Source organism: Chlorocebus sabaeus, unplaced genomic scaffold (assembly GCF_047675955.1).
Source record: "Chlorocebus sabaeus isolate Y175 unplaced genomic scaffold, mChlSab1.0.hap1 unalloc_scaffold_397, whole genome shotgun sequence".
Classification (NCBI taxonomy): Eukaryota; Metazoa; Chordata; class Mammalia; order Primates; family Cercopithecidae; genus Chlorocebus; species Chlorocebus sabaeus.
The window spans coordinates 204,751-230,673 of record NW_027327700.1 but is presented as its reverse complement, the minus strand read 5'-3'; the positions used below and the strand labels follow the sequence as shown (position 1 = coordinate 230,673).

Genomic DNA, 25,923 nt, shown 5'->3' with positions numbered 1-25,923 from the left:
TCCTTATTTGTCCACCTTCTTGGCGCCTACGGGAGTTCATTAAAAGTTCAATTGGAGATACTGTCCTTGAGCCCTATCTATTCTTAGCATACTGTTTTCAAGGGCCCCTGCATATGAGTGTGTTGCATGTGCATGTTGTATGTGAGTTGTGTGTTGTGTGTGCTGTATGAGTGCATTGTACGTGTGTGTTGTGTTGTATGTAGGTTACGTGTGCTGTATGTGTGTATGAGTGTGTTGTACGCACATGTTGTGTTGTGAGTTGCATGTATTGGTTATGTGTCGTATGAGTGTGTTATAAATGCATATTGTGTTGTGAGTCGCAGATATTGGGTATGTGTTGTATAGGTTGTGTGTGTTTGTGTGCAGTGTGTGTTGTCAGTGTTGTATAACCGCATTATACATGCGTGTTGTGTTGTGTTGCATGTGAGTTGCATGTTGTCAGTGTGTGCCATGTGAGAGGCGGGGCATCCACATGACTGCTCCTCAGTGAGTCCTGCCTTGCAGCCCCTTCGAGCTTGTATCTTCCCGAGCAGCCTAGAAGCAGCAGGCTGTTTGCCTCTGCCCCTCCCCAGGAGGCCTCAGCCAGGTCCTGTGCTCAACCCCCCGCTGGGCAGTTTGCCTCTCTTGTCTCTCTCTCTTCTCTCTCATCGTCCTCCTGCGCCTCCTCCTTCTCGGGACCTGCATCCTTCCTCTGTGCTTCCTGGCAGGCCACACCTGGGACGTTGGAGTTCAGGCTGTCCTCGAAACCGTTTGCTCCTCTCTGAAGAGCGCCCCCCTTGACTGGCCGTGAGCAGCTGGAGTGGATTGCAGGGAAGGGAGGTGGGTGTTCCTGTAGAGACGCCAGGGTCTTACCTGGGGAGAAGGGAGCCTGCACTGGGCAGGCCGCCCTCCTGAGGAAGGGGATAGGGTGGGAGGAGGCTCTCGTGGACAAGGGGCTCACCTCCTGCCCTCCTTCCCTCTATCCCAGTCTGTTGTGAGGGAGGGCGGGACCCTAGGTGATTTCTATGCAGATCTTCAATTATCCACACTGTGAAACAAATACTTCTGTTTTTTTTTTTTTTTTTTTTTTTTGAGACGGAGTCTGGCTCTGTCACCCAGGCTGGAGTGCAGTGGCCGGATCTCTGCTCACCGCAAGCTCCTCCTCCCGGGTTTACGCCATTCTCCTGCCTCAGCCTCTGGAGTAGCTGGGACTACAGGCGCCCGCCACCTCGCCCGGCTAGTTTTTTGTACTTTTTAGTAGAGACGGGGTTTCACCGTGTTAGCCAGGATGGTCTCGATCTCCTGACCTCGTGATCCGCCCGTCTCGGCCTCCCAAAGTGCTGGGATTACAGGCTTGAGCCACCGTGCCCGGCCTAAATACTTCTGTTTTTAAGATCAGAGGAAATCTCCTTTGTTTGTCTGCCTTTTATTTTATTTTATTTTATTTTATTTTATTTTTTTTGAGAAGGAGTTGCCCAGGCTAGAGTGCGGTGGCGTGATCTCGGCTCACTGCAACCTCCACCTCCCAGGTTCAAGCAATTCTCCTGCTTCAGCCTCCTAAGTAGCTGGGATTACAGGTGCCCGCCACCACATCCGGGTAATTTTTGCATTTTTAGTAGAGATGGGGTTTCACCATGTTGACCAGGCTGGTCTCAAACTCGTGACCTCAAGTGATCCACCCGCCTTGGCCTTCCAAGGGGTTGGGATTACAGGCGTGAGCCACCGTGCCCGGTCTGTCTGCCTCTTAGTTAGAACCTGTGTATTTTATGTTTTAAATTTCACTTTTCTGGGTCAGAACAGTAGTGTTTCTTTTTCGTAGTGTTGCTATGAATGTCCTTTACGATTAGGAGACTGGGTTGGCTGCCCACTGGAGAGTGGTATCACTGGGTCACGGTCACCATCTGCCCCAGCAGCGTCCAGAGTGTTTAGAGTCTTTCCTGGACGTAGAAACCCTTTTGTCTGACGTTCAGATAAAACCAATCACCGCATTCAGTTAATCAAAGAGGTCAGAGCTGGGAACCGTTAGTGCACATCCACCTCTCCCGAGAGTGTTCACGCCTCTTCCACACGGGGCTAGGCTGCTGCTGAGCATGGTTCTGCTGGCTGTGGTTGTGGCCCCTTTCCTCAACCACAGCCATCGCAGGCCTGCCACAGTTTTTGTTCTTCTAGAAGAGAATAGGCAACACAAGAGAAGCAAGGTATGTTAGATATGAAACCATTAAAAATTATTTCCTCAAACATTGTATATATTTTTTGCCCATACCTAATTTGATAGCAATTTTAAAAAGATTAAAATGAAAAAAAAATCCCCTATATTAAGTCTTTGAAAGGCATCCAACTTAGTTTTCATACAATTATTCTCTCTTTGGAGTCATACTTTATTGGTTTCAGTAATGTGTAACAAATGCACCAGCATAAACAGATTTAGGAGCAAACAGCTGCTTCGTAATTATAGTTCAGCTCGCGGGGCCCAGCTGTAGGGGTGCAGCCTGTGCCTGCCTGTGCGCCAATAGGGCTGGTCACCTTGAGCATCTGGGAGTGTCTGGGTAAGTGAGGTCTGGGCAAGGCAGCATCCACACACCTGCATAGTTCTCACTTTGTCCACGTTATCCGACAAGGCCACAAAATTATCAAGTAAGTGTTCTCCAAGCGCATATTCAGTTAGTGTTTGGAAAGTGCATAGGTACCTCATACAGCACCTTTAAGAGGAGCTAGGAGCCCAGGAATGATAGCAGGTGTGAGGCCTGTACTCTCTTTGCATAGATAAAATATGCATGTGCATATCTGAGGCCAGAAAGTTTGATTGGGGCCAGAATGTGGAAGTCCTTACCTGTGGGATACTAGGGAACCACTGTGGATTTCGGAGAGAATCGTGTCTCTGATGTGCAGCATGCCGTGGAGCCGGGGGGTGACAGGGCAGGCTCATGCAGGGCACTCGCCGTGGCCGGAGGAGGAGAGAAGGCAGCCAGTGAGCTGAGCAATTCGGTGCCTGGGTCAGGAGGGGAAGAGGGAGTACAGGAAGGCGGATGAAGCTGCGAGTCTGCACCTCGAGGTCGCCGTTGCGCTTTGCCGGAAATCAGGAGAAGCAACTGTGGACCTGACTCAGAGATACTTAGAGACACCACTGCAAGCTGCAAGTTTGGAAATACAGGAGGAGGCTTGGGGAAAATCTGGAGCAGGGAGCATTTGGGAGCCTCTTAGGTAGAAGTGCAGGTCAAGTAGCCAGAGTGTGAGGCATGCACGTCTGGAGAGAGGAGGCCAAAGGAAAGCCCACATTTGGAAATGGAGGAAGGGTTGGAAGACCCAGAAAAGGCCCTGCTTAGAGTCCAGAGAAGAGCTGGATGGTGCAGTTCACGAAAGCCCAGAGCCGAGAGTTTCCAGGAGAGTCCCAAGTGTTGCTGAAAACCAGGGGGCAGGACTCCAGTTGGAGCCTGTGAGGGGAGCCTGGCGGCCCTGATCCCTGAGAGCAGCCAGAGCCTGGGCGTCATGGTGGAAGTGGGTGGGAAGTGCAGGAAGCAGGTGGAGATGGCCTTTCAAGGCCTGGTGCTTCACACAGGTAGCCAGCTGTGGACCGAGACACAACTGGAGAGGGGCCTGAACCCAGAGCATCTCCAGGTGGATGAGGGAGCCAGGAAGGGCAAAGGTATCCGGAAGAAAGGGGGCAGGCATGGAGCCAGGTCCCCAGGGAGGCTGCAGTCTTCTTTTTCTGTTCATGGACTGGTTGTTGGTTATTTTGAGTTCTCAAAGTCGTCCACTCGGTGTGGTCCAGAGAAAGTTCCCAGGGGTCTCAAGTCGGAGCAGGCCTTGTGCTTTTCTGAACACTGTGCGTGTTGACTCACAGGTAACAGGGTTACCGTCAATGGCTAATTCTAGCGTGTCTTTTGTTGAAGTCTGCAGAAGAGCCTCAACCAGCACCAGCTCTTGAAGAAATTATAAAACTTGTGTTCTTCTGATTCTGGGATTTTTGCCTGAAATGCCTCGTATATTTTTGGGTAGGTGTTGTTAGCACTTGTGTTACAGCATTTGGAGCTCTGCATTTTTGTGATGTGCTAGCTGTGAGGATGTTTAAAATTAGATTCCTAGAAATCAGGTTATAGGAGCTCTCGGCCATGCTTCATGGGTTGTGTTTTGACTCCTCATAGTGGACCCCATTGCAGTGGCTATTCTTAGTATTTGTGGAACACCTGACTGGTGATGCTAGGAGAATGTGATTTGTTTTCTTTGTAAGTCTAAAGTCTAATGACCTTGTAGAGTCTTTATACCCATCTCTTATATATCAGCTTTAATATACTTGAAAATGTCCTCATTGTGCCCTTGAAAAGCAGGCTCACATTTTAAAAGTCATCCTTTTAAAATCCTTTTCTGCAGCCTGTGCCCTTTGTCTGTTTTGTTACCTTCACTGCAACATCATGAAACAGGGACAAGGGCTAGAATCTGTTTCAAACACAGAGCTTGAAACAGGGACAAGGACTAGAATCTCTGTTTCATACACAGAGCTGAACTGTGCTGAGCGACCTGCTATGCTAACGTCTGTTTCTGTCATGAGAGGGAACCCAGACCTCTTGACTTTTCCTTTTGTACATTTTCAAAAAGAATATTTTTTCCTCTCTGGGGTCCATTCCATTGTGGGATTCTCTCCTAAGGCTGTTTCTTTGCATTCCATTTTGACAAGTATGATTTAGTTTCCGAGATGATGAAAGGGCAGTGAAAAGGCCTGGGAAAGAGAAAGCAGGAAGAGAAGGAATTGTCTCATGATTTTAGTCAGAAGGAAATCACTCAGACAGAAACGCTATTCCAAGTGGGTCAGATCCCAGGAAGTGGGATTGAATAAGTGACATGGTATCGCACAACTCTGTTTTACATTCTTGCTGTTGCCAGGGGTAACGAAAAGAACGAGTATATTCATTCCGAGGTCAAATATATATCTTTGCTGACTCTGACTATAATTAGCAGAATTCGTTCAGTTCAAGTTTGAGAATACCTTTACAGAAGAGGGTCTTCGTGCCCGTGTGCCTATTTCTATTTATATGTTCACACGTATTGGAGTATAAATGTGTGTGTGCTGTGTGTGAGACCTCATTATTTGAAACAAGAAATGTGCAGTAGAGCTTATTAATTACGAGAAGGTACATTTGGGGGATAAACTACTTTGTTTAGAATTGAATAATGGGGTCTTTGAGGGATGTATATATGTATGTGTGTTTGCATTTATGTGTATGAAAGTGTGTATTGCATGTATATGTGTTGTGCATGTATGTGTGCCTTTGTGTGTAATGTACATGTGCATGCATGTGTATATGTGTGCATGTGTATTTGTGTTGCATGTATGTGTGTGCATCTGTTACATGTTTAGGCACGACTGCACATATGTGCAAGTAGACATGCATGGATGCTCGTGTGTATATAGTTATACATGTATATTTGTGCATGTTATGTCTACGCATTTACATATGTATGTGTGTCAGAATGTGTATGTATATGCATGTGTGTTTGAGTGTTGTGTGTATGCTTGTGCATGTGTGTTTGAGTGTTGTATGTGCGTGTGTGTTTGAGTGTTGTATGTGTATGCATGTGTTATGTGGTGGTATTACGTGATTATGTGAATGTGTGTGCATGTGTGAATGTATGCATTGCATGTAGGTGTGCTTGTCCATGTGTATGTGTGTGTGTGATATGTGTCTGTGCATGCATGCATGTGCACATTTGATTTGTGAATCCTCTCTGGGAGGGGCATGTTCCTGGAGACAGTGCATGGGATCCTCCGCTGTCCTCTCAGGGAGAGAGACATTGTGAAAGTTCGAGCCATTAGGTAAACATGCCTGATGTTCTATAAAATATATATTTAAATATACCACTGGGGTTAAATATATGTTAAATGGGTGCAAAGCTGTTATATTGCATTAAAAGTCATGTTAGTACTTCCTGGTTAAAGGCTTTGTGAATGATTTCCTGTACATGGGACATAATACACCACAGAGAATTACAGTGGGTCAATGGTATTTGCCAGGAGGTCTGGCTTGTGATTGGTATTTCTAGTTGCAGACATGCAGGTTGAGATTTGCTGGACTTAGAGGAGGGTCATTGACTCTGCCCACTGAATGATACCAGCGTCTCTGCTGCTTCCTTTTTCTGCCGGCTTCATCCAGAGCTGGGACAGCTGCTCTCAGACGCATTGTACTTTTCTCTCCATAAAAATCTGCAGCATTTGTTAGCAGTCCAGTAGCAGACCGAGTGGCAGGTCCAGGGGCAGGTCCAGCGTCAGGTCCAGCATCAGGTCCAGCGGTAGGTCCAGCATCAGGTCCAGGAACAGGTCCAGCGGCAGGTCCAGGGGCAGGTCCAGCGGCAGGTCCATCCAACTTTCCACATGGCCCATGTGAAAATGTACCCTCTCCCTTCCATTTTTTAAAGCAGTATCATTAGTAGAGCCTACTGCCATTTCTCCTTGAGCTCCTCACAGTGGATGGTAAGCATTTGCTTTATTAAAGCAAAGTTCTGTGCTCTTTGTGCTAAGTCTCCTCTGCCTTTCTGTGAGAGGCTAGAATTGGGATCGACCCTCAGCTGTGCCAGAGCCTTGGTACACGTCTCAGTTCTGGAATCTACTCTGTGCTTGTTGCCTTCCATCCACCGACAGCCATCTGTCTTCCTGTCACTCCTTCAACACGGAGTCCAGCAGTGTGCACACAGGTGAGCCTGTGTGAATGCTGGTTTTGTAGGATCTTATCGGGACCTTAGTCATCTTTTCACTAGGAAACCAGACACTGCAAGGGACTTAAAGAAAAGCCCAAAGAAGCCGTATCAGTAGAATCATAGAGACAGAATTCTACAACCATAGGAAATGGCATTGATTATCATGAAATGTGCATTTATGTGAGGCATAGTAAAACATCACATTTCTTACTGGGTAAGAGCTTGGAAAAGAGATTATGAAAGTATAACTGACTCTACTCTTGTATCGTGGAACATGGTAAAATGATGCAAGGTATTGTATAGAATGGAACAAACAGAATAGAATTATATAGAGTAGCGCAGAATAGAACAAATAGCATAATGTTATATAGGGTAGCATAGAATAGAAGAAACAGTGTAACATTATGTAGTGTAGTATACAATAGGACAAATAGTATTACATGGTCTAGAATAGAACAAGTAGGATAGTATTGTAGAGTATACAGTTGAACTAATGACGTAGTATTGCATAGCATAATACAATCTAGATTAGAACACACAGCATAGTATTAATATTACGTAGTGTGGTGTGGAATAGTAGAGTCGCATGGCACAGAACAGAGAGGATAGTGTTCTGTAGCACTGATGCAGGAGTTTTGCTCTTTAGCTCAGCTGGGTCCAGGTTCTTGTCTCATGACCAGGAAGAAACAGGCACGGGGACATCGAAGAGTGAGTGCAGTGGAACTTGTTAAGCTAAAAGTTAAGCTCTCAGCGAAAAGAGGGGTCCTGAGAGCAGGTTGCTGGTCGATCCCTTCCCAGTTGACTACAAGGGCTTTTATGTAGAAGATGATGGGGCTGGGCTCGCTGTCTAAGGGGCAAATATCTGGTGGTTCCACCCCATTCCCTCGTGTGCATGGGGACCTTTAGTCTGCTGTGAGCATGTTTAGGCGAGCCCCCCCGTGCAAGTCCCCCTATCTGCACAAAACATGGGCTGGAGGCTCTCTGGGACCCTTCCCTTACTGTCTGCCTAAAGCAAGCTGGCTAACTCCTTTCTGTATAGAAGAAAATAGAATAGAATAGAACAGATAGTACAGTATTTTATCGTATGGAATGAAGCTGTAGTATTCTATCATAGAGAATGGAATAGTATAGAATAGAACAAACAGATCGTACTAGTGTAGTATAGAATAGTAGCCTCATGCAGCACGGAGCAGTGTTGTGCTCCCTATGTACAGAGTGTAACCACCATGAGAGCGTTCTTCAGTGGGGCGTCACTGGCCCTTCATATTTCTTTGGTTCTGCGGAAATGAGGAGAGGGAGTTAAGAGAGGGGGAGGAGGTTGGCTTTCTTACTTTTAAGGCGCTCATTACTTCTTGGGGATCATTTGATGGTCCCCTTTGGTAGTATTCTGTGAAGCAGTCTCTGTACTCTGTGTAGGGTGAAATGTGGGGCAGTCTGTGGACTCTGTGTAGGGTGAAATGTGAAGCAGTCTGTGGACTCTGTAGGGTGAAATGTGGAGAAGTCTGTGGACTCTGTAGGGTGAAATGTGGAGAAGTCTGTGGACTCTGTAGGGTGAAATGTAGAGCAGTCTGTGGACTCTGTGTAGGGTGACACATGAAGCAGTTGAGAAAGGATGAAGTCAGAAGTAGCTCAGCAGAGATGCACTAACTCTTACCTGGGAGACTGTGGAGCAGTCTGTGGACTCTGTGTAGGGTGAAATGAGGTGTTTTGTGTAAATTTTTGTCTCATGCCTGGCACATGGCAGAGCCTCCGTGGATCTTGCCGTCATGAACCCTCTGATAACTTCTCTACAGTGCCCTCCACACTATAAATACCACACATTGTGGGAAGTCCGGGCCTTTTCAAAGGCTGGGTTTCTTTTTAACAAAATTGGAATGCCCTGCATATTTGGAATGGCCAGATCATCCTGCACTTTTGACTTCACTTGTCCAGCTGGGTACACCTCCCTGCGTGCTGCCAAGGTTTACAGCGGAATTCCCTGACACCACTACCCTCACTGCCTGCACCTGAATCTGCTGTGGGGTCATTTCCTTATTGGACTTGTCTGGGGACCTCCTGAGGGGTGGATGGGTCAGGACTGGGTTATCTGGGGAAGGTGTTCATGGCATTCCTGTTTGCAGTCTGTGTCTCTGTTGGAAGAGATGCTTTTAGCACATCCGTTAATCCAGACGTGATTAGCAAGGGGTGTCTCTCTCAGGTAAGAGTTGGTGCATCTCTGCTGAGCTACTTCTGACTTCATCCTTTTTCAAGTCTGTTACAAAGAGAACTTTGGTTTCTCAAGATTTAAGAATTAATGTCAAAGAGCAATTTAGTGTTCTTTTTGAGTCCCCAGCCTTGCTGTGGATGATTCATGAGTCCTTGGTGGTTAGGGCCACAGCACAAGCGGTGGGCCGTCTGTTCCCCACCCTGGTGGATACTTTATCACCCAAAGAAATGTATTCTGTTAACATGTCTCAATTAGAATATTTTAGTAGGAGACAGAGTTATGGCTCTTGTTTTAATTTGTAATAGATAATTACTGTAGCAGGGGCAAGGTTGAGACTTGCAGTGTGGCTCATGGAAAACATTGATTAGAAGCACCCAAAATATATCACCAGCTTTGTTGCTGCAGCTCCAAGGGACTAGGAATGCATATGTATTTTTTCTTTTGTTATTATTTATTATTTTTATTTTTGAGACAGAGTCTTGCTCTGTCACTTAGGCTGGATTGCAGTGGCATAATCTCAGCTCACTGTAACCTCTGCTTCCAGGGTTCAACAGAATCTTGTGTCTCAGCCTCCCACGTAGCAGGTGCCTGCTACCGTGCCCAGCTAATTTTTGTATTTTTAGTAGAGACAGGGGTCTCACCGTGTTGGCCGCCACCCCCGGCCCGCCCCTCTGGCTTCTGGGAGCCCCATTGCCGGGGGTGCAGGCACCCCCCGCGATCGGGCTCCCAGCCGCCACCCGCGGCCCGCCCCCCTGGCTTCTGGGAGCCCCATCGCCGGGGGTGCAGGCACCCCCCGCGGTCGGGCTCCCGGCCGCCACCCCCGGCCCGCCCCCCTGGCTTCTGGGAGCCCCATCGCCGGGGGTGCCGGCACCCCCCGCGTTCGGGCTCCTGGCCGCCACACCCAGCAAGTGGAGGCAGGATGAGATCACAGGATGGTGTTAAAATTAAAATTAAAAATGAAATTTTGGGCACTCATTGTCATTGATAACATCTTATCAGGAAACAGGGTTTGAGAACAGACAACCTGTCTGACCAAAATTTATTAGGTGGGAATTTCTTCATCCTAATAAGCCTGGGAGCGCTACAGGAGGCCGGGGCTTATTTCATCCCTTCGGCTTCAACCGTAAAAGGCAGAACGCTTCCAAGGGGGTTGTTTATAGGCCTACCCTCAGAGCGCATTCTCTTTCTCAGGGATGTTCCTTGCTGAGAAAAAGAATTCAGCGATATTTCTCCTATTTGCATAAGAAAAGAGAAGAAATATGGCTCTGTTCCGTCCAGCTCACCGGTGGCCAGTTCAAGGTTATCTCCCTTGTTCCCTGAACATCACTGTTATCCTGTTCTTTTTTCAAGATGCCCAGATTTCATATTGTTCAAACACACATGCTCCACAAACAATTTGTGCAGTTAAGGCAATCATCACAGGGTTCTGAGGTGACATATATCCTCCTCAGCTTACAAAGAAGATGATGGAATTAAGAGATTAAAGTAAAGACAGACATAAGAAATTATAAAAGTATTAACTTGGGAGAACTAATAAATGTCCATGAAATCTTCATATTTTATGTTTTTCTGCCGTGGCTTCAGCCAGTCCCTGCATTCAAGGTCCCTGACTTCCCGCAACATTCTCTCTCCCTTTTCCTCTATATAAATGTGCCATGGCGATGAAGGATTGTTCATTGTCTCGATTTGACGCAGGATTCTTCGACTGGTCCGGCACACTAAAAACAAGCCGATTAAACAGAGACACATAATTCCAAAATTTACTGCAGTAGAGTTCCCAATAGACTTAATCCAAGTCGTTGGGTTTAATCCATAAAGATTTTTTGCCACTTGATCTAACGCCTCAGCTCCAGGCACAATATTTAAGTGACTTTGAGAGGCTTCAAAAATTTGTTCTTTTAATTTAGAAATGTCTAAAGTGAGATTATCTTCTCTTCTTACCATGTGATAAGTAATCTGCTGGTGGGACTGACAGTAGGTACTTCTACCAACCAATTTTGAATAGCAGGCATTAAACATCCTGGTGCTCTCCCTAGGCAAATAGGAGGATAACGTTACCCAGTGGAAATATTTATCATCATTCCTTCTTCCTCCAGTTTGGCAGGGCAACGATCATCTGTGGGACCAGGTACCCACACACTATTATTAACGTATGCTTCAATAGGATTATCCATCCATGTGACTGCCCCAATTAAGGGTGGGAAAGGCACATAGGCCCAGTAGGTATAATTAGCTGCAGCTGCTCCTGCAGGCATGGGGAGACTTACCACCGTTGATACAATCATTAGAGCTGCAAGCAGCATTTTTTTCTGGGGTTTGTGTCACCTTTGTGCTAGCTAGGCTTTTTCCAGCTAACGGTGTCAGCTTCTTTAACTGTGCCCAGGTCGGCAGCTCCGCCTTCTTGGTGCGTGGTGACTTCATCTGTTCTTCTGATATCACCACTTGGTTCATCATGCGAGTCAATGGCGCTCGATTGGGTGTTTCCGTCTCCGTGGAGGTGCTTTTCTTTGCATCTCCGATGGGTTCATTGTAGAACTTTAAATGTCTAGTGGGTATCCAAACAGGAAACTGATTTTCTCCTGGTGAAACACAAGCAAAACCTCTTCCCCAGTTATCACCTTCCCTATTTCCCATGTCTTATTTTTGTTGTCTTTCCACCAAATCAGTTTTCCTTCATGTGGATTGTTCTTTTTACCAGTAAGATGTTGTTCTGCGGAAGTAGTAGTCTGATTTCTACAAATGTTTAAAAAACTTAAAATATAGAGTGCTAGATTAAGCTGCATCTGAGGAGTGGTACACTCCTTACTGTCTCCCGCTTCTTTTTGTTTAACTGAGTTTTGAGTGTTCTATTAGGTCTTTCAACTATGGCCTGTCCTTGGGAATTACAAGGAATTCCTGTTGTATGTGTAATATTCCACTGATTTAAGAATTTTTGGAAAGCTTTAATATAATAACCTGGTCCATTGTCAGTTTTAATTATTTTTGGAACTCCCATTACAGCAAAACAAGATAATAAATATTTTTTAACATGGGAAGTACTTTCTCCTGTCTGGCAGGTTGCCCATATGAAATGTGAATAAGTATCAACTGTTACATGAACATATGATAATTTTCCGAATGAAGGTATATGTGTAACATCCATTTGCCATAATGCATTAGGACACAGACCTCTGGGATTAACTCCTGCCTCTTGAGTGGGCAGGTGTAGTACTTGACACTGGGTGGAATGTTGTACAATATCTTTTGCCTGTTTCCATGTGACATCAAATTTGTTTTTTAATCCTGCTGAAATTACATGAGTCAAAACATGAAGTTCTTGTGCTTTTATGAATGCAGAGGATACCAGTAAGTCAGCTTGTTCATTTGCTTTAGTTAAAGGTCCTGGTAAATTAGTGTGTGCTCGAATATGAATAATATAAAATGGGAAATTCCTTTTTCTTAGTTTGTTATAACAAATTGAACAACTGGTTTAACTGATCATCCATGCTATATTTAATTAGAGCTGTCTCAATATCCCTTGTAGCCTGTACTACATATGCAGAATCTGATATAATATTAACAGGTTGATTAAAATCTTGTAACACTGTAATGACTGCAACCGACTCTGCCCTTTGAGCTGATTGATATTGAGTTTTGATTACTCGCTCTTTTGACCCTGTGTAAGCTGCTTTTCCATTGCTGGAACCATCAGTAAATACTGTCAGAGCATTTTCTAAAGGTTCATGTCTGGTAATTTTAGGTAAAATCCAAGTAGTCAATTTTAAAAACTGGAATATTTTTGTTTTTGGGTAATGATTATCAATGATTCCCACAAAATTGGCAAGGCCAATCTGCCATGCACCAGAATTGATAAAGGCTTGTCTAACTTGTTCCTTGGTTAAAGGAACAACTATTTTGTCTGGGTCATTACCACACAATTTTATTATTTGTAATCTTGCCTGACCAATTAATGTAGCTATTTGATCCAAGTACAATGTAAAAGTCTCAATTGTACTGTGAGGAAGGAATGACCACTCTACAAGATCAGTATTTTGAATGATGATGCCTGTTAGAGAATGTGTACTAGCAAAAATTAAAAGTTGAGTGGGGCTAAGGGATCTATTCTACTTATTTGCGCTGACTGAATTTTTTCTTCCACTAATTTAATTTCTTTTGTTGCCTCTGGGGTTAATATTCTTTTACTATTTAAGTCTGGCTCTCCTCTTAGGATAGAGAACAAATTTGACATGGCATAAGTAGGAATGCCTAGGCTTGGCCGAATCCAATTAATATCACCTAACAATTTTTGAAAGTCATTTAATGTTTTTAGTGTATCTTTTCTTATTTCTATTTTTTGTGGCTTCATTTTTCTATTTTCTCTCTGCATCCCTAAATAATGAAAAGGAGTAGAGGTTTGGATCTTATCAGAAGCTATTGTTAGTCCTTCACTGGAAACCTCTGCTTGCAGAAATGTGTAACAGTCAATTAATTTGTCTCTTGTTTCTGCAGCACATAAAATATCATCAATATAGTGAATAATATAACAATCTGAAAATTTACCTCTAACTGGTTGAAGGACTTGACCTACAAAAGTTTGACAAATAGTTGGAATATTAAGCAATCCCTGAGGTAATACTTTCCACTGAAACCTGGTGGCTGATCCTTTATTATTTATGGCTGGTATAGTAAAGGCAAATTTTTCACAATCTTGCTCTGCCAGAGGAATGGTAAAAAAACAATCCTTAAGATCAATTATAATTAAAGGCCAGTCTTTCGGGATCATGGCTGGAGAGGGCAATCCGGGTTGAAGAGGCTCCATGGGTTTAATTACAGCATTTACTGCTCTTAAGTCCATTAACATATGCCATTTGCCTGATTTTTTCTGAATTACAAATACAGGAGAATTCCAGGGTGAGAATGAAGGCTCAATGTGTCCCTTTTCTAATTGTTCCTTTGCTAATAAATGTAAAGCCTCCAGTTTTTGCTTAGCTGGCGGCCACTGATTTACTCATACCGGTTTTTCTGTTTTCCAAGTTAATGGAATGGGTTCAGGAGGCTCTACAGTGGCCGCCCTTAAAAATGATACCCTATTCCTTTTCTTTCTTAATTTTTCTCAGTCTCAATTGGGACTTTAATGCCATTTTCATTTTTTCCTAATCCCTTTCCTGGTATATATCCCATCTTAATCATGAGTTTTTGACTCGTGGAGCTGTATAATGGAGCGGGCATAATGATTTCTGCATCCCATTGTTGTAATAAATCTCGACCCCATAGATGAATAGGAATTGAAGTAATCATTGGCTGAACAGTACTTTCTTGATTATCTGGTCCTAAACAATGTAAAATCATGTACTTTCATACACTTCTGAAGCTGTGCCTACGCCGACAAGTCTTCTAACAGCCTTTTGTTTAGGCCAATTTTTGGCCACTAATTTAAAGCAATGCCAGAGATATCTGCTCCAGTGTCTACCAACCCTTCAAACTGTTTTCCTTGAATAATGGCCTTACACACGGGTATGCTCTCAGAGACCAGACTTACCCAATATGCAGCCTTTCCTGCCGGATCAGTGCTTCCGAACCCTCCTGTTCTTTTTATCTCACTCTTTCCAACTTTAATATAAGGTAGGAGTAATAATTGAGCAATCTTGTCTCCTGGCCTGGCACTCCAAGGAATTGAGGAACAAATAACCAATTGAATTTCGCCTTTATAGTCTGAATCAACCACACCAGTATGAATTTGAACTCCCTTTAGATTTAAACTTGATCTTCCTAAGATTAGTCCTACAGCCCCCTCAGGCAATGGGCCATATACCCCTGTGGGGATTTTTTGTGGCGGCTCCCCTGGAAGCAAAGACTGCTTGTACGGTGCATACATCTACTGCTGCACTGCCTCTTGTGGCGGGGGATAATTGCTGTATTGTGATAACTGGCTTATTCCCTGAGACACTTGTGACAGTGGGGGTTGTTGTTCCTGAAAACCCTGAGGAACAAAGGGCTGAATTTGGAATGCCCCAGTTTGTTGCGGGGCCTGAGGCTGGCCCCTCCTCTCATTTCCTGACACTGGTTGCCCATTTTTATCAAATTTAGAACGACATTGATTACCCCAATGTTTTCCCTTTTTACATCTTGGACATAGGCCAGGTGGCTCTTTATCTGTTGTTGTAGTAGCTTCAGTAGTTACATTTTGCTTACTTGAGACTAGGCAATTCTTTTTTAGATGACCAATTTGACCACAATTATAACATTTTTCCCCAAATGTTCTAACTTGTCCTCCTAAAGCAACTCCTGTGATTGCTTGAGCCATAAGCATAGCTTTATGCATAGCTCCTCCAATTCCATTGCAGGCTTTAACGTACTCTGAGATTACATCTGATCCTGCGGGAACCCTTCCTTTTAATGGCTTAATGGCTGATTGACAATCAAGATTGGTGTTTTCATATGCCATCAACTCCACTATGACCTTACGGACATTTTCATTGGTAATTGACTTTTGAGTAGCATCTTGAAGTCTTGCTACAAAATCAGGGTAGGGCTCTTTAGAGCCTTGTCTTATTGTATTAAAGGAGGGGCAGGTGGTTCCTGTGTCTTGGATTTTCTCCCAGGCCCTAAGGCAGATAGCCCTGATTTGCTCAATGGCCTCATTTGGCATTATTACTTGTTGGTCAACAGTGCTCCAATTTTGACCTATTCCTAATAGTTGATCTGCATCTATGTTAATTGGAGGATTGGCAGTCCTATTTCTTTGGACCTGTACTTGTGCCTCATCAATCCACCAAGTCTTAAATTGTAAAAACTGAAAGGGTGAGAGTGATGATTTTGCCAGAATCTCCCAATCATAAGGAATGAGTCTATGTCCATGAGCAATGGAATCAAATAATGTTCTCATGTAAGGAGAGTTGGGTCCATACTGTTTTACTCCTTCTTTCATTTCTTTTAGCATTTTTATAGAAAAAGACTGATATCTGGCTTCAGCTATGGGAGGCTCTCCCTCTTGGACCCCTTCTCCAGGTGGTCTTGCTTCTAATATTACTGGGAATTGCCATGCCTCAATATCTCCTTGTTTTCTTGCCTCATCAATAATTTTATGTACTGCACTACCCTGTGTACTAGGCGGTGCTGTAGGATTAAGTCTCATGGTGGGCGGCTGAGGATATGGCACCCTGCCCTGTGGCAGTGGAAATGTTCCTGGTTGTCCATACGGATTTTCTGGGGGCTGCCGATACTGCAGCTCGGCTGGCAACCAGTATTGATAGACTACTGGCGGCTGGGATTTATTTTCTACCGGCTGATATTGTGGACACTGTATTTGGATTGGCATTGCCATGCCAGAGACTCTTTTTCTATTTGATCTTCTTTTGGAGTTTGTACTTGTTTAACCTGCATTTGAGGTTGTAAAGTTACAGGCATCTGAGGTGCTGTAAGAGGAGTTGGCCATCGTGGTTTAGATTCTGATGGCTCTGCTAATTCTGGACTCTTTTCTTCTAATTTTAACGTTTCAGGATATACTACCTCCTGTAATTGATTATCATAAACATTTTGCATTGACCGAGCCATTACCAGCTCTGCTACACATTTACAGTGTGAACTTTCCTTTCCTTTCCAGGATTCTATCCCTGCCTCTTTTTCACAATCTACTGCACAGCTTTTAGGGACATCAGAAATTGGAACGCTATCTTCTTCTGTTTGCAATGGTTCTAAAGCTACTTTAATAATGACTCAATCATTCCATACTGTAAGTAGGATGATTTTACCTTCCCTACTTGCTTGTTTTAATTCTTTGCCAATTTTTTCCCAGTCTTTTAGATCTAAAGTTCCCTGTTCTGGAAACCATGGACAAAACTGTTCTATTGTTTGAAATAGCATAATTAGATTTTTGGTAGAGACTTTAACTCCCCCTCTTTTTAAGAGAATTTTAATAAAGCTGTGATAAGAGGCATATTTACTTTCAGTTTGCCCCATTGTTACCCTAGGTTCTTCCGAGTGCACAAGCTTATCGCAAGGCTGACTGTAGACGTACTCGGGAGTCTCTCATCGACTTGTCCTCAATGACCACGCTCTGGTGTACCTTCACCTTAGAGAAAAGCTTCCACGTTGGTCACCAGATGAAGGGGTGGCCTGCCTCTCCACACCTGTGGGTGTTTCTCGTTAGGTGGAACAAGAGACTTGAGAAAAGAAATGAGACACAGAGACAAAGTATAGAGAAAGAAAAAGTGGGCCCAGGGGACTGGCGCTCAGCTTAGAGAGGACCCACACTGGCACCGGTCTCTGAGTTCCCTTAGTATTTATTGATAATTATCTTTACCATCTTAAAGATAAGGGAGTGGCAGGACAATAGGATCATTGTAGGGAGGAAATCAGCAGTAAGACATATGAACAAAAATCTCTGTGACATGAATAAGTTTAAAGGAAAATGCTGTGCCTTGAGATGCATATGCAAACATCTCCATAAACCTTTTAGCAGCATTGTTTCAGCCTATCACATGGGGAGAAACCTTGGACAATACCTAGCTTTTCTAGGCAGAGGTCTCTGCGACTTTGGCCATGTACGTGTCCCTGGGCAGTTGAAATTAAGAGAATAGTGATGACTTTTAACCAGCAAGCTGTCTTCAGGCACTTATTTAACAAAGACACATCCTGCACAGCCCAAAATCCATTAAACCTTGAGTCGCCGCAGCACGTGTCTCTTGCACGGACAAAGTTGGGGGTAGGGTCACAGATTAACAGCATCTCAAATACAGAACAAAATGGAGTCTCTTATGTCTACTTCTTTCTATATAGACACAGTAACAAGCTGATCTCTCTTTTCCCCACAGAAGTGTTAGTTTTTTATTTGTTCAATCATTTGGAAATGTAAAATCCATTCTTGATTCGCAGGCCACGAGAGCAGGCAGGGACAGGCTGCCCCTTGCCGACCTCTGGAATGAGCTTAGAGAAGGAAATGACAGGCTGGGCCAGCGCAGCCTCCTCACAGCGAATTCGCTGCAGGAGGGTCCTTCTTAGCAACCACTTCTCATCCTTCATCTTGGCTTCAAATGCAGTTCAGGTGGAGAAAGAGAGAACAGAACTGGCCTCAGCAACAAGAAGGAAGGAGACGCAGGGTCAAGCAGCCCTGTGGACCGATCACACTCAACATTCACACCAAGCGGAGCACAGGCAGGACCAGCCCAGGGGGGCCGAAGTGGAGGCTCTCTGGGGTGGGGGAACTCTGGGTGGGCAAGATTCACAACCTAAAACTCATATAGAAGTTCTACACAGCAGTAGTTACAGAAAACACACACTAAGAAAAGGCCAAAATAAAAATAGGACAGCCACCTTTGACCGCACCTTATCCCTCAGGAACCCACCTTCAAGCCCTGGCAGATGAAGACTCACTTCCTGATGCACTTCCCGGTGAATTATGTGGGCGAATGCATCCGAACTGTCCCCTACACGGACCCAGATCTTGCCAGGTAGGAGGGTGGAGGTCGGGATCTCTCAGGCCTGAGCCTTACAGAAGCAGCTTGTCAAGCCTGTTCGAGTTCACAGGGCATGTTTTAGCACAGGAAGAGTCTGCACTGACTCTGAGTGTTGGACCTGGGGCTTTGTGAGTCTACGAGCAGCCCTCTTTAAACAGCAGAGTCTTTATGAACAAAGGCCCTAACCACAAACTCCTTTCAAAATGCCCCATGTACTCCCCTCATCTCTAGGTGGAAATTGAATGAATTTAGGTTGAGACCTCTGATAAACATGGTAGATTAATCCTTCGTGAGGACAGATGCATGGAACGACAGCAAAGGTAGATCAAGACACAAAGCCACAAGGGAGAGTGGGAGGTGACCCAGGCAGCCATGGGGGCTGCAGGAGAACCTCATGAGCCAGACTGTGGGTGGATGGGTGGGGGGTGCCTGACCCGGGGCCACAGAGGGACAGGGCAGTGGGGAGAAACCAGGTGGTCCTGCAGAGCCCTGCAGATGGCAGGGCTGGAGGCTGCCTCACAGTCCCTCTGAGGAGTTTGCCTCCCCTGTCTCCCCACCAAGTCAGAAGCTCAGGGAAGGAGGCCCGGGGTTGAGCGGCCGAAGCCACGGCCGAGAGTGAGGGTCAGGCCTGTTCCCAAAGTGGCGTGGGGCGAGGGAGTTTGCAGCCTACGAACTGGCCCTCCAGCCCTTTCTTCCAAAGTGTGGCTGCCCCTCGGCTGTGTTCATCCCATCTGTGGAAACTGGCCAGACCAGGAGGACAGACTCACAGACATACACTTTTGGGGACCTGTCAGTTGGGTGTGGATGACACAGATCTGTGCAAAAATGTTATATCCCGGAAATTCACTTCCTGTATCCTTGTCCCAGGCAGCTACCCCCATGAGGGACTAAACCAAGGAGGAGACCCCCAGGGTCTGGCTCCAACCTCGCTGGTCCCAACTGATGGTGCCCCAGCCACCCGAGTGGTAGAGAGGGGAAGGCAGGCTTAGGCCTGGGCAGTCTATCCTGATAGGAGAAGGTGCTGGGCCTCCAGGGTGTACGTGTGTCACAGTAGGACCACAGATGGGGAGGTGTGTAGCCAGGTGGGAGGAAATGTGGGGCTGCAGTGGGGGCCCAGAAAGAGCTCTTCTGTAGAAAAGAGGTGTGTGGTCAGCTGTTTTGTTCATTAATTTCCATATTTGTAGGAGATAAACAGATCTGTCTGCTGTGCCAGCAGAAGAGTGGTCTGTTTCCACCATCCAATAGGAAAATGCAGACAGAAAACGCTAAAAATGTGGAGGTTCCCCCTGGGCCAGGGGGAGTCTAGATCTTTTTTTCCTTGTTTTTTGTATTTTATAATCTTTCAACAGTGAGCATGTGTTTTTAATATACAAGTAATAGAAATTTCTCAAGGAGGAGGATGCATGGATGGATTGAAGGCCATCCCTGCTGGTGCTTGTAGAGGCTCCGTCCCCCAGGGTCTGGCTCCAACCTCGCTGGTCCCAACTGATGACGCCCCAGCCACCCGAGTGGCACTGGGTTTCTCCTGGAGGGCCCACACGAGATGGTCATGACTTCTCCCAGCACAGCCCCTGGGAACATGCCCACTCCTTCCTTGATTTCCCACCTGGCCTATTTGACTCCCTTCATCTGCTTTGGGAAATGGCCCATCTGTGGAAGTGGTGACCCGGGGCTGATCTCGCCACGGGCGCCTTTAAGGAGCCTGTGTCTTTGCTGCAGACGCTACCATCATTGTCTGCCCTGCCTTCTGTCGGAGGAGGATGTGTTCTGGAATCATCTAGAATGTGATGTCACCATTCGCAGTGGAAGGCAGATGAAATCAGCCCCGTTCCTGGAAATGTGATGTATCGGAGAGTGTGTGTTTACTTAAGGGATTCCTATAAAACTCAAAGAGTTTGACTTCAGTTTCCTTTTTTTTTTTTGGTATCCTGATGTGAGACATTTAAATATTCATTTGCACATTTGCCTTTACAATAGAAATAACATCTTTCTACTTCACCAGATTTAAAAAATGCCACATATGCATTGGAACAAGTTAAGCAGTGTGGTGCTGGAAGTGTTAGATTCCCTCCCCACCACCACTGCTTTCAACCATGTAATCCAAGACAACTGCTTGAAAATTGTGCTTCCTTGTGCTTTTTAGTTTTTGTTAATTAAAAAGAAAATCTCATGCCTGTAAGCCCAGCACTTTGAAGGCAGGAGGATCACTTGAAGCCAGGTGTTTAAGACCAGCCTGGGCAACGGAACTAGACCCTGCCTCTACAGAAATTGTAAAAATAGGCGTGGTGGCACGCATCTGTAGGCCCAGCTACTCAGGAGACTGGTGGGAGGATCCCTTGAGCACAGGAGTTCAAGGCTGCAGTGAGCTGTGATTGCCCTTATGCACTCCAGCCTGGCGACAGAGCAAGATCCCGTCTCTTAAAAAACAAGACCAAAAAAATGGGACCATAATTTATGTGGCATTATTGTACAACTTGATTTTATTTTCATTTTCACTGAATCCAATAATTACTTCATTGTCTATGTTTTTTTATCAGCCATGGTGTTTTAAACTTGCATTTTTTAATCATTAATTTCAGTCTTAAAATCCTTGCATGTTTGATGACTGCTAAATTCCTACATACAGAAATTCGAGAAAAAGGTGGCGCTTACAGTGGAGGCGCAAAACTCAGCCACAGTGGGGTTTTCACCCTTTACTCTTACAGGTGAGCTTTGCTCTAGTTCACACATTGGGACACACACTGTGTTTTAGTCTCCTACTCATGATTATCAGTGTCATTTTCTTCTACTGCAGTGAACTTTAGACAAAAGTTGTTCTATGTGCTGCTTTTCACTTCTCGAGCACTTAGCCACACCCAGCAATGTCCTTTCTGGTGCAAGGATTGGGGCCAGCAGCGTAAACGGGAAGCATTCTGTCTTTAGTAAACCCTGGCTTAAGCCAGCATATTTTGGCAAAACACGGTAGTGCCTCCATCCATGGTTTTGCCTTCCACGGTTTATTACCCAGTCACCCTTGGTCTGAAAATATTAAATGGAGAATTCCAGATATAAACACTTCCAAAGTTTTAAATTGTACACCATTCTTCTAAGCAGTGGGATGAAAGCTGACACTGTCTACGGTACCTGCCTGTTGGTCACTCAGTAGCCATCTAGGTCATCAGATACGCTGTGGGTGTCCAAGAGCTTCTGTTCACAGAACGCTTGTTTTACTTAGCATAACTTTTATTACAGTATAATTGTTGTATTTTGTTAATATCTTGCTGCACCTAATCTATAGACTTTTTCATAGGCATAGGAGAAAAACACAGTATCCATAGTGGCTGTCTGAGGTTGCAACCCTGCTCTGGGGGACCTGGGACACAGGCCCCAGGTGAGGGGCGCGATATAGCCTGAGAACATTCTTAGCTCATTTCATTTGGAGGTGCCTGATGTGGATGCAACTGTTAGCTTTCATAAACATAACACCGTTATTCTAAAATAATAAATTCTTGATTGTGTATGGCTTTGCTGCCCAAGAGAACCTGTATTCTGACACTTTTTAAGAAGGAGTTGGCCAGGCATGGTGGCAAGTGCCTGTGGTCCTAGCTACAGGAGGCTAAGGCGGGAGGATCCCTTGAGCCTAGGGAGGTTGAAGCTGCAGTCAGCAGATTGTGCCACCACACGCCAGCCTGGGCGAATGAGAGCCTGGCTCGTGGATGCAGAGATAGATTAGGTAGGTAGGTAGGTAAGCAGGCACGTAGGTAGAGAAGTCGGTAGCCGTTGCCACCCTGCTGAGTTCTCCCATTTGCTGTGCTGGAAGCCACTCTTCTAGACAAGGATGGGGAAGCAGCTCACAACCCCTCTGCAGCTCTGAGTCAGGGTGGAGGGAGGGCTGGGCTCTTTCCATTTACACAAAGGGAAGTCTGGATCAGCCCCCTCAGACTGATTCCTGTACTGCCCTGGGTGTGTCCTTAAGGGAGATTAAAGGAAAACCTTTGTTTGCTTGATTTTTCCATGTGAGTCTTCTGTAATTTCCTCGTAATCTTGACCTGCCCCCACCCTCCACATCTTTCCTCTCCTGATGTCACAGAGAGGTGGATTTAAATCATCTGGGGAGGACTTTATGCAGACAGACCCTGTCTAAGAGGGAGAACGTGTTGAAAGTCTTATGTGATCGGATTTAAACTTCCACTGAGAGTAATTGAGCAATTTGTCAGGGGGCTGTTTGGACTAGATCAGATGTAAAATAGAGCTGTTAACCCATAGAAGATGTTGAACTGTTAAGTCACAGGTTTGTCATAAACTTGTCCTTTGGTAAAATGCTTGCCTATTTATTTCTCTGGGTTTCCTAGGGACCCAAAAACAATAGAGACACTCCAATCTTTTGGGAAGGTTTACTGGGCAAAATCTGGAAAATTCACGCAGCAAGACATTGACGAAGGCAAACTTTGTCTTCTCAACCGTAGATGCTCCTGTCGCTCCTTCATACAAAGGTATTGTGAATGTAACAGTGAGAATCTCAGTCCACAGCCTCGCAGATGACATTGCTGTTTTCCGAGTTCCCTCATGCACAGGCAGGAGCACCAGCTTCTGGCGCCTCTGTCCTTGCCTGTGATACGATTTCCACGTCTGACACCCTAAATATTGGCCTTGGAAACACGCTTCCCGACATCTGGGCGAGAAGAGTGCATCCTGTCATTTCAGTTTTACTGACCTGAGGCCCAGTGGGGCCAACCCACGGCAGTGACTGGGCTCATTCGTGTGGAAGGATGACGTGACCACGGCCCAGGCCTGGCCACATTACACTGTAGAGCCACTTTTGCTCACAGCATTATCAGCCTCACGCGGTCCTGAATGCATCCACGCTGCAGAAGCAGGCCTTGGTAAGAGTCAGCGTGGCTCGTGGGAGCTAGAGGTCAGGGTGTGATCTCTGGGCTGTTAGACATGACCCTGTGGTTGAAACACGTATGTGAAGTAACAGTGAGATGCACCTGTCCCCTCTGGGACACGAGGGCATAGCCCACTGTGCGAGCTCCTGGGTGGCAGCCCCCCTGTGCCTGTGGTTTGTCTTCTAGGAATGGACCACTTCTTGTACGGACTCTCGGATGAGATGAAGCAGGCCCACAGGGAGCAGCTCTTCACCATCAGCCACAAGAAGCTCCTGGCCATGAGCGATAGGTGAGTGGGGAGTGGGGAGTGGGGAGCGGGGAGTGGGGGAGACAGCGTCCGGGATTGGAGACCTTAACGGCACTGAAGTAGAAGCCAGTCCTCACTGACCTCGCCTGCCTTCCTCTCAGGTACCTCGGCACTGGGAAGAGCACGCATGGCCTGGCCATACTCAGACCCGAGAATCCCAAAATCGCCAAGGACCCATCCTGGATCATCAGGTGAGCGGCCCTGGTGCCCCCAACTGTGCAGGAGCCCCTGAGACAATAGGCCTCTAGAGCTGAATATGAAAAGTCAGAAATGCTACTGCTTTTCCAAGAATATTATATCATTCTTAAAGTGTTGCCAACTGACTGGCAAGTCAATCTTAAGAGCGACCAGGAAGATGTCCATTGAAATAGTCATACACGAAATGCCAAAGATGCACCACGTAGAATTTTCACTTTCTACTGACTGAAAGGCTTGTTTTACCTCATTAGTTCTAGAATATTTAAGAATCTAAAAATAAAGGGCAACTCTGATTTAACCTCTGCTTGAGTCATTATCTTAAGTAGCATTTAGGGCTTTTACTAAAAAACAGAAGTAAAATGAAAAGGTACACAAAGGTGTCCCGTGTCTGCCTGTGCTGATTCATGAAACTCGATTACACCGAGGCCCTGTGGGAGCGTCCTCCTAACAGACGGAAGTTCAACGGGGCGGCCGGATGGAAGCAGTCCTGAGAAGCAGGTGGGCTGGGGTGAGTAAGCGCTCGCTTCGTCTTCACAGAGCCAGAAAGGAGAGCCACCACGCCAGCTCTTCTTGGCCGTTGGACTCTGATTTCCCAAACAGCTTGTTTTTGGGGTCTCCTCTCCCTCCACACAGCTCTCCACCGCCGTTTCTGAGGCACAGCTGTGGTCTCCTGCAACCTAGAGCTAAGAGGCAGAAACGCTGTCCCTACAGGAGGTGGGCCCACGAGGGCAGCAGGGCCGTCACGCCAGCACCCATGTCTACTCTGGCAAGAGTCATCAGAGAATTCCAAATTAGGTCCCAGCAAGGACCGTGGCTTGGACTGGACGAGAAACTGGCTATCAGATTTTTCAAACCCCCACCTTGGTGGTTTTAACATGCAGCTAGGATTGCAATCAAGAGGCCGAGTAGGTAAGATTCATGTGTTCTCTTTTACTTTCTAAGGAGAGCAGGAGCCTGGGGTCAAGGCCCAGGGTCCTGGCCTGCTGCTGTGGTTGGAAACTGACACATGGCAATAAACATGGCATTCCCCTTGGCCTGTGTAAACTACTGGCTTTGTTCTCCTTTTATGACTTGTGCATAGTTCAGTGATCCCTACTAAAAATATTTTTATAATCTTTGCCCACAAAAGTGCTGAGAAAACCATTAGTAGCCACCCATAGATTGAGGTTTTAATCTCCTACTTAAAAAACTAAAACGGAGGACTGTTGGAGTTGTAGGCAAACGTTTAATACACACATCTGAAAGCATGAGACACAGTCCAGACAGCACGCACTGGAGCTGGTGGGGCACACGGTCGGTGACAGGTGCTTGCTTGTTAGGTATTAATGTCAAATACTTTCAGAAAGTGCTGATAAATAACTTAAGTGTTACAAAAACAGATGGTCCACGGTGAGTCCAGGTTGCAGGTACATGCAGGCAGGACTGGGTCAGACGCTCCAGGGCTGGACTGCACGTGCTCTAGCTGGCCTGAGTCCAACACATCATAGTTGTCCATGTACTTGGCCAGGATCTTCATGAGGGGCCGCAGCTTGAGCCACCACTGTTCTTTGGGAATCCTGTGCCTGTGGAGGGATGGGGGGACAGCAGTGAGGCTGGGAGATGCCACGGCCAGCACAGTGAGCCGTCTTGCCAGAAACACGGGGTTTGTAGGGTCGGCTGAATCAACTAGATAATAAAGCCAATTTCAGGGTCAAATGAAACCATTGCTTTTATATTTCTAAAAATTCTTCCCAAAGACCTAGTGGTGGTTTCTTATTGTTGTTCTTTTGAGACAGAGTCTCGCTCTGTCCCCAGGCTGGAGAGCAGAGGTGCAGTCTCAGCTCACTGCAACCTCTGCCTCCCAGGTTCAGGCGATTTCTCCTGTCTCAGCCTCCTGAGTAGCTGGGACTACAGGTGTACACCACCACACCTGGCTAATTTTTGTATTTTTAGTAGAGATGGGGTTTCACCATGTGGGCCAGGCTGGTCTTGATCTCTTGACCTTGTGATCCACCCACCTAGGCCTCCCAAAGTGCTGGGATTATAGGTGTGAGCCGCCATGCCTGGCCAAGACCTAGTATTTTTTAACTGAGCTTCAGAAAATCTAGTTCCTCAAACCCCTGAATGAGTTGCCGAAAGCAACAGCAATGGCCATTCTCCTGTCCTGTACTCACGTTGGCTGGGTTTGCTAAGGCAATAAGACCCCAACTTACTCAAAATCCGTTTGCTTCTTCAGCTCTGCCACAGGTTGAAAAATAAGGTTTC

At 45.9% G+C, this 25,923-nt stretch overlaps 1 protein-coding gene across 1 annotated transcript in view; it reads left to right on the top strand.

The window, feature by feature from the left end:
* Positions 1-25,923, top strand: part of LOC140711248 (uncharacterized) — a gene marked incomplete at its 5' end in the record, with an annotated part of 54,628 nt that overhangs the window by 18,069 nt on the left and 10,636 nt on the right. Inside the window, 4 exons of the mRNA XM_073014182.1 lie at positions 23,361-23,463; positions 23,583-23,672; positions 24,105-24,187; positions 24,391-24,588. Coding sequence (XP_072870283.1) covers positions 23,361-23,463; positions 23,583-23,672; positions 24,105-24,187; positions 24,391-24,588 — 474 coding nt within the window. The remainder of the gene's footprint in view (positions 1-23,360; positions 23,464-23,582; positions 23,673-24,104; positions 24,188-24,390; positions 24,589-25,923) is intronic.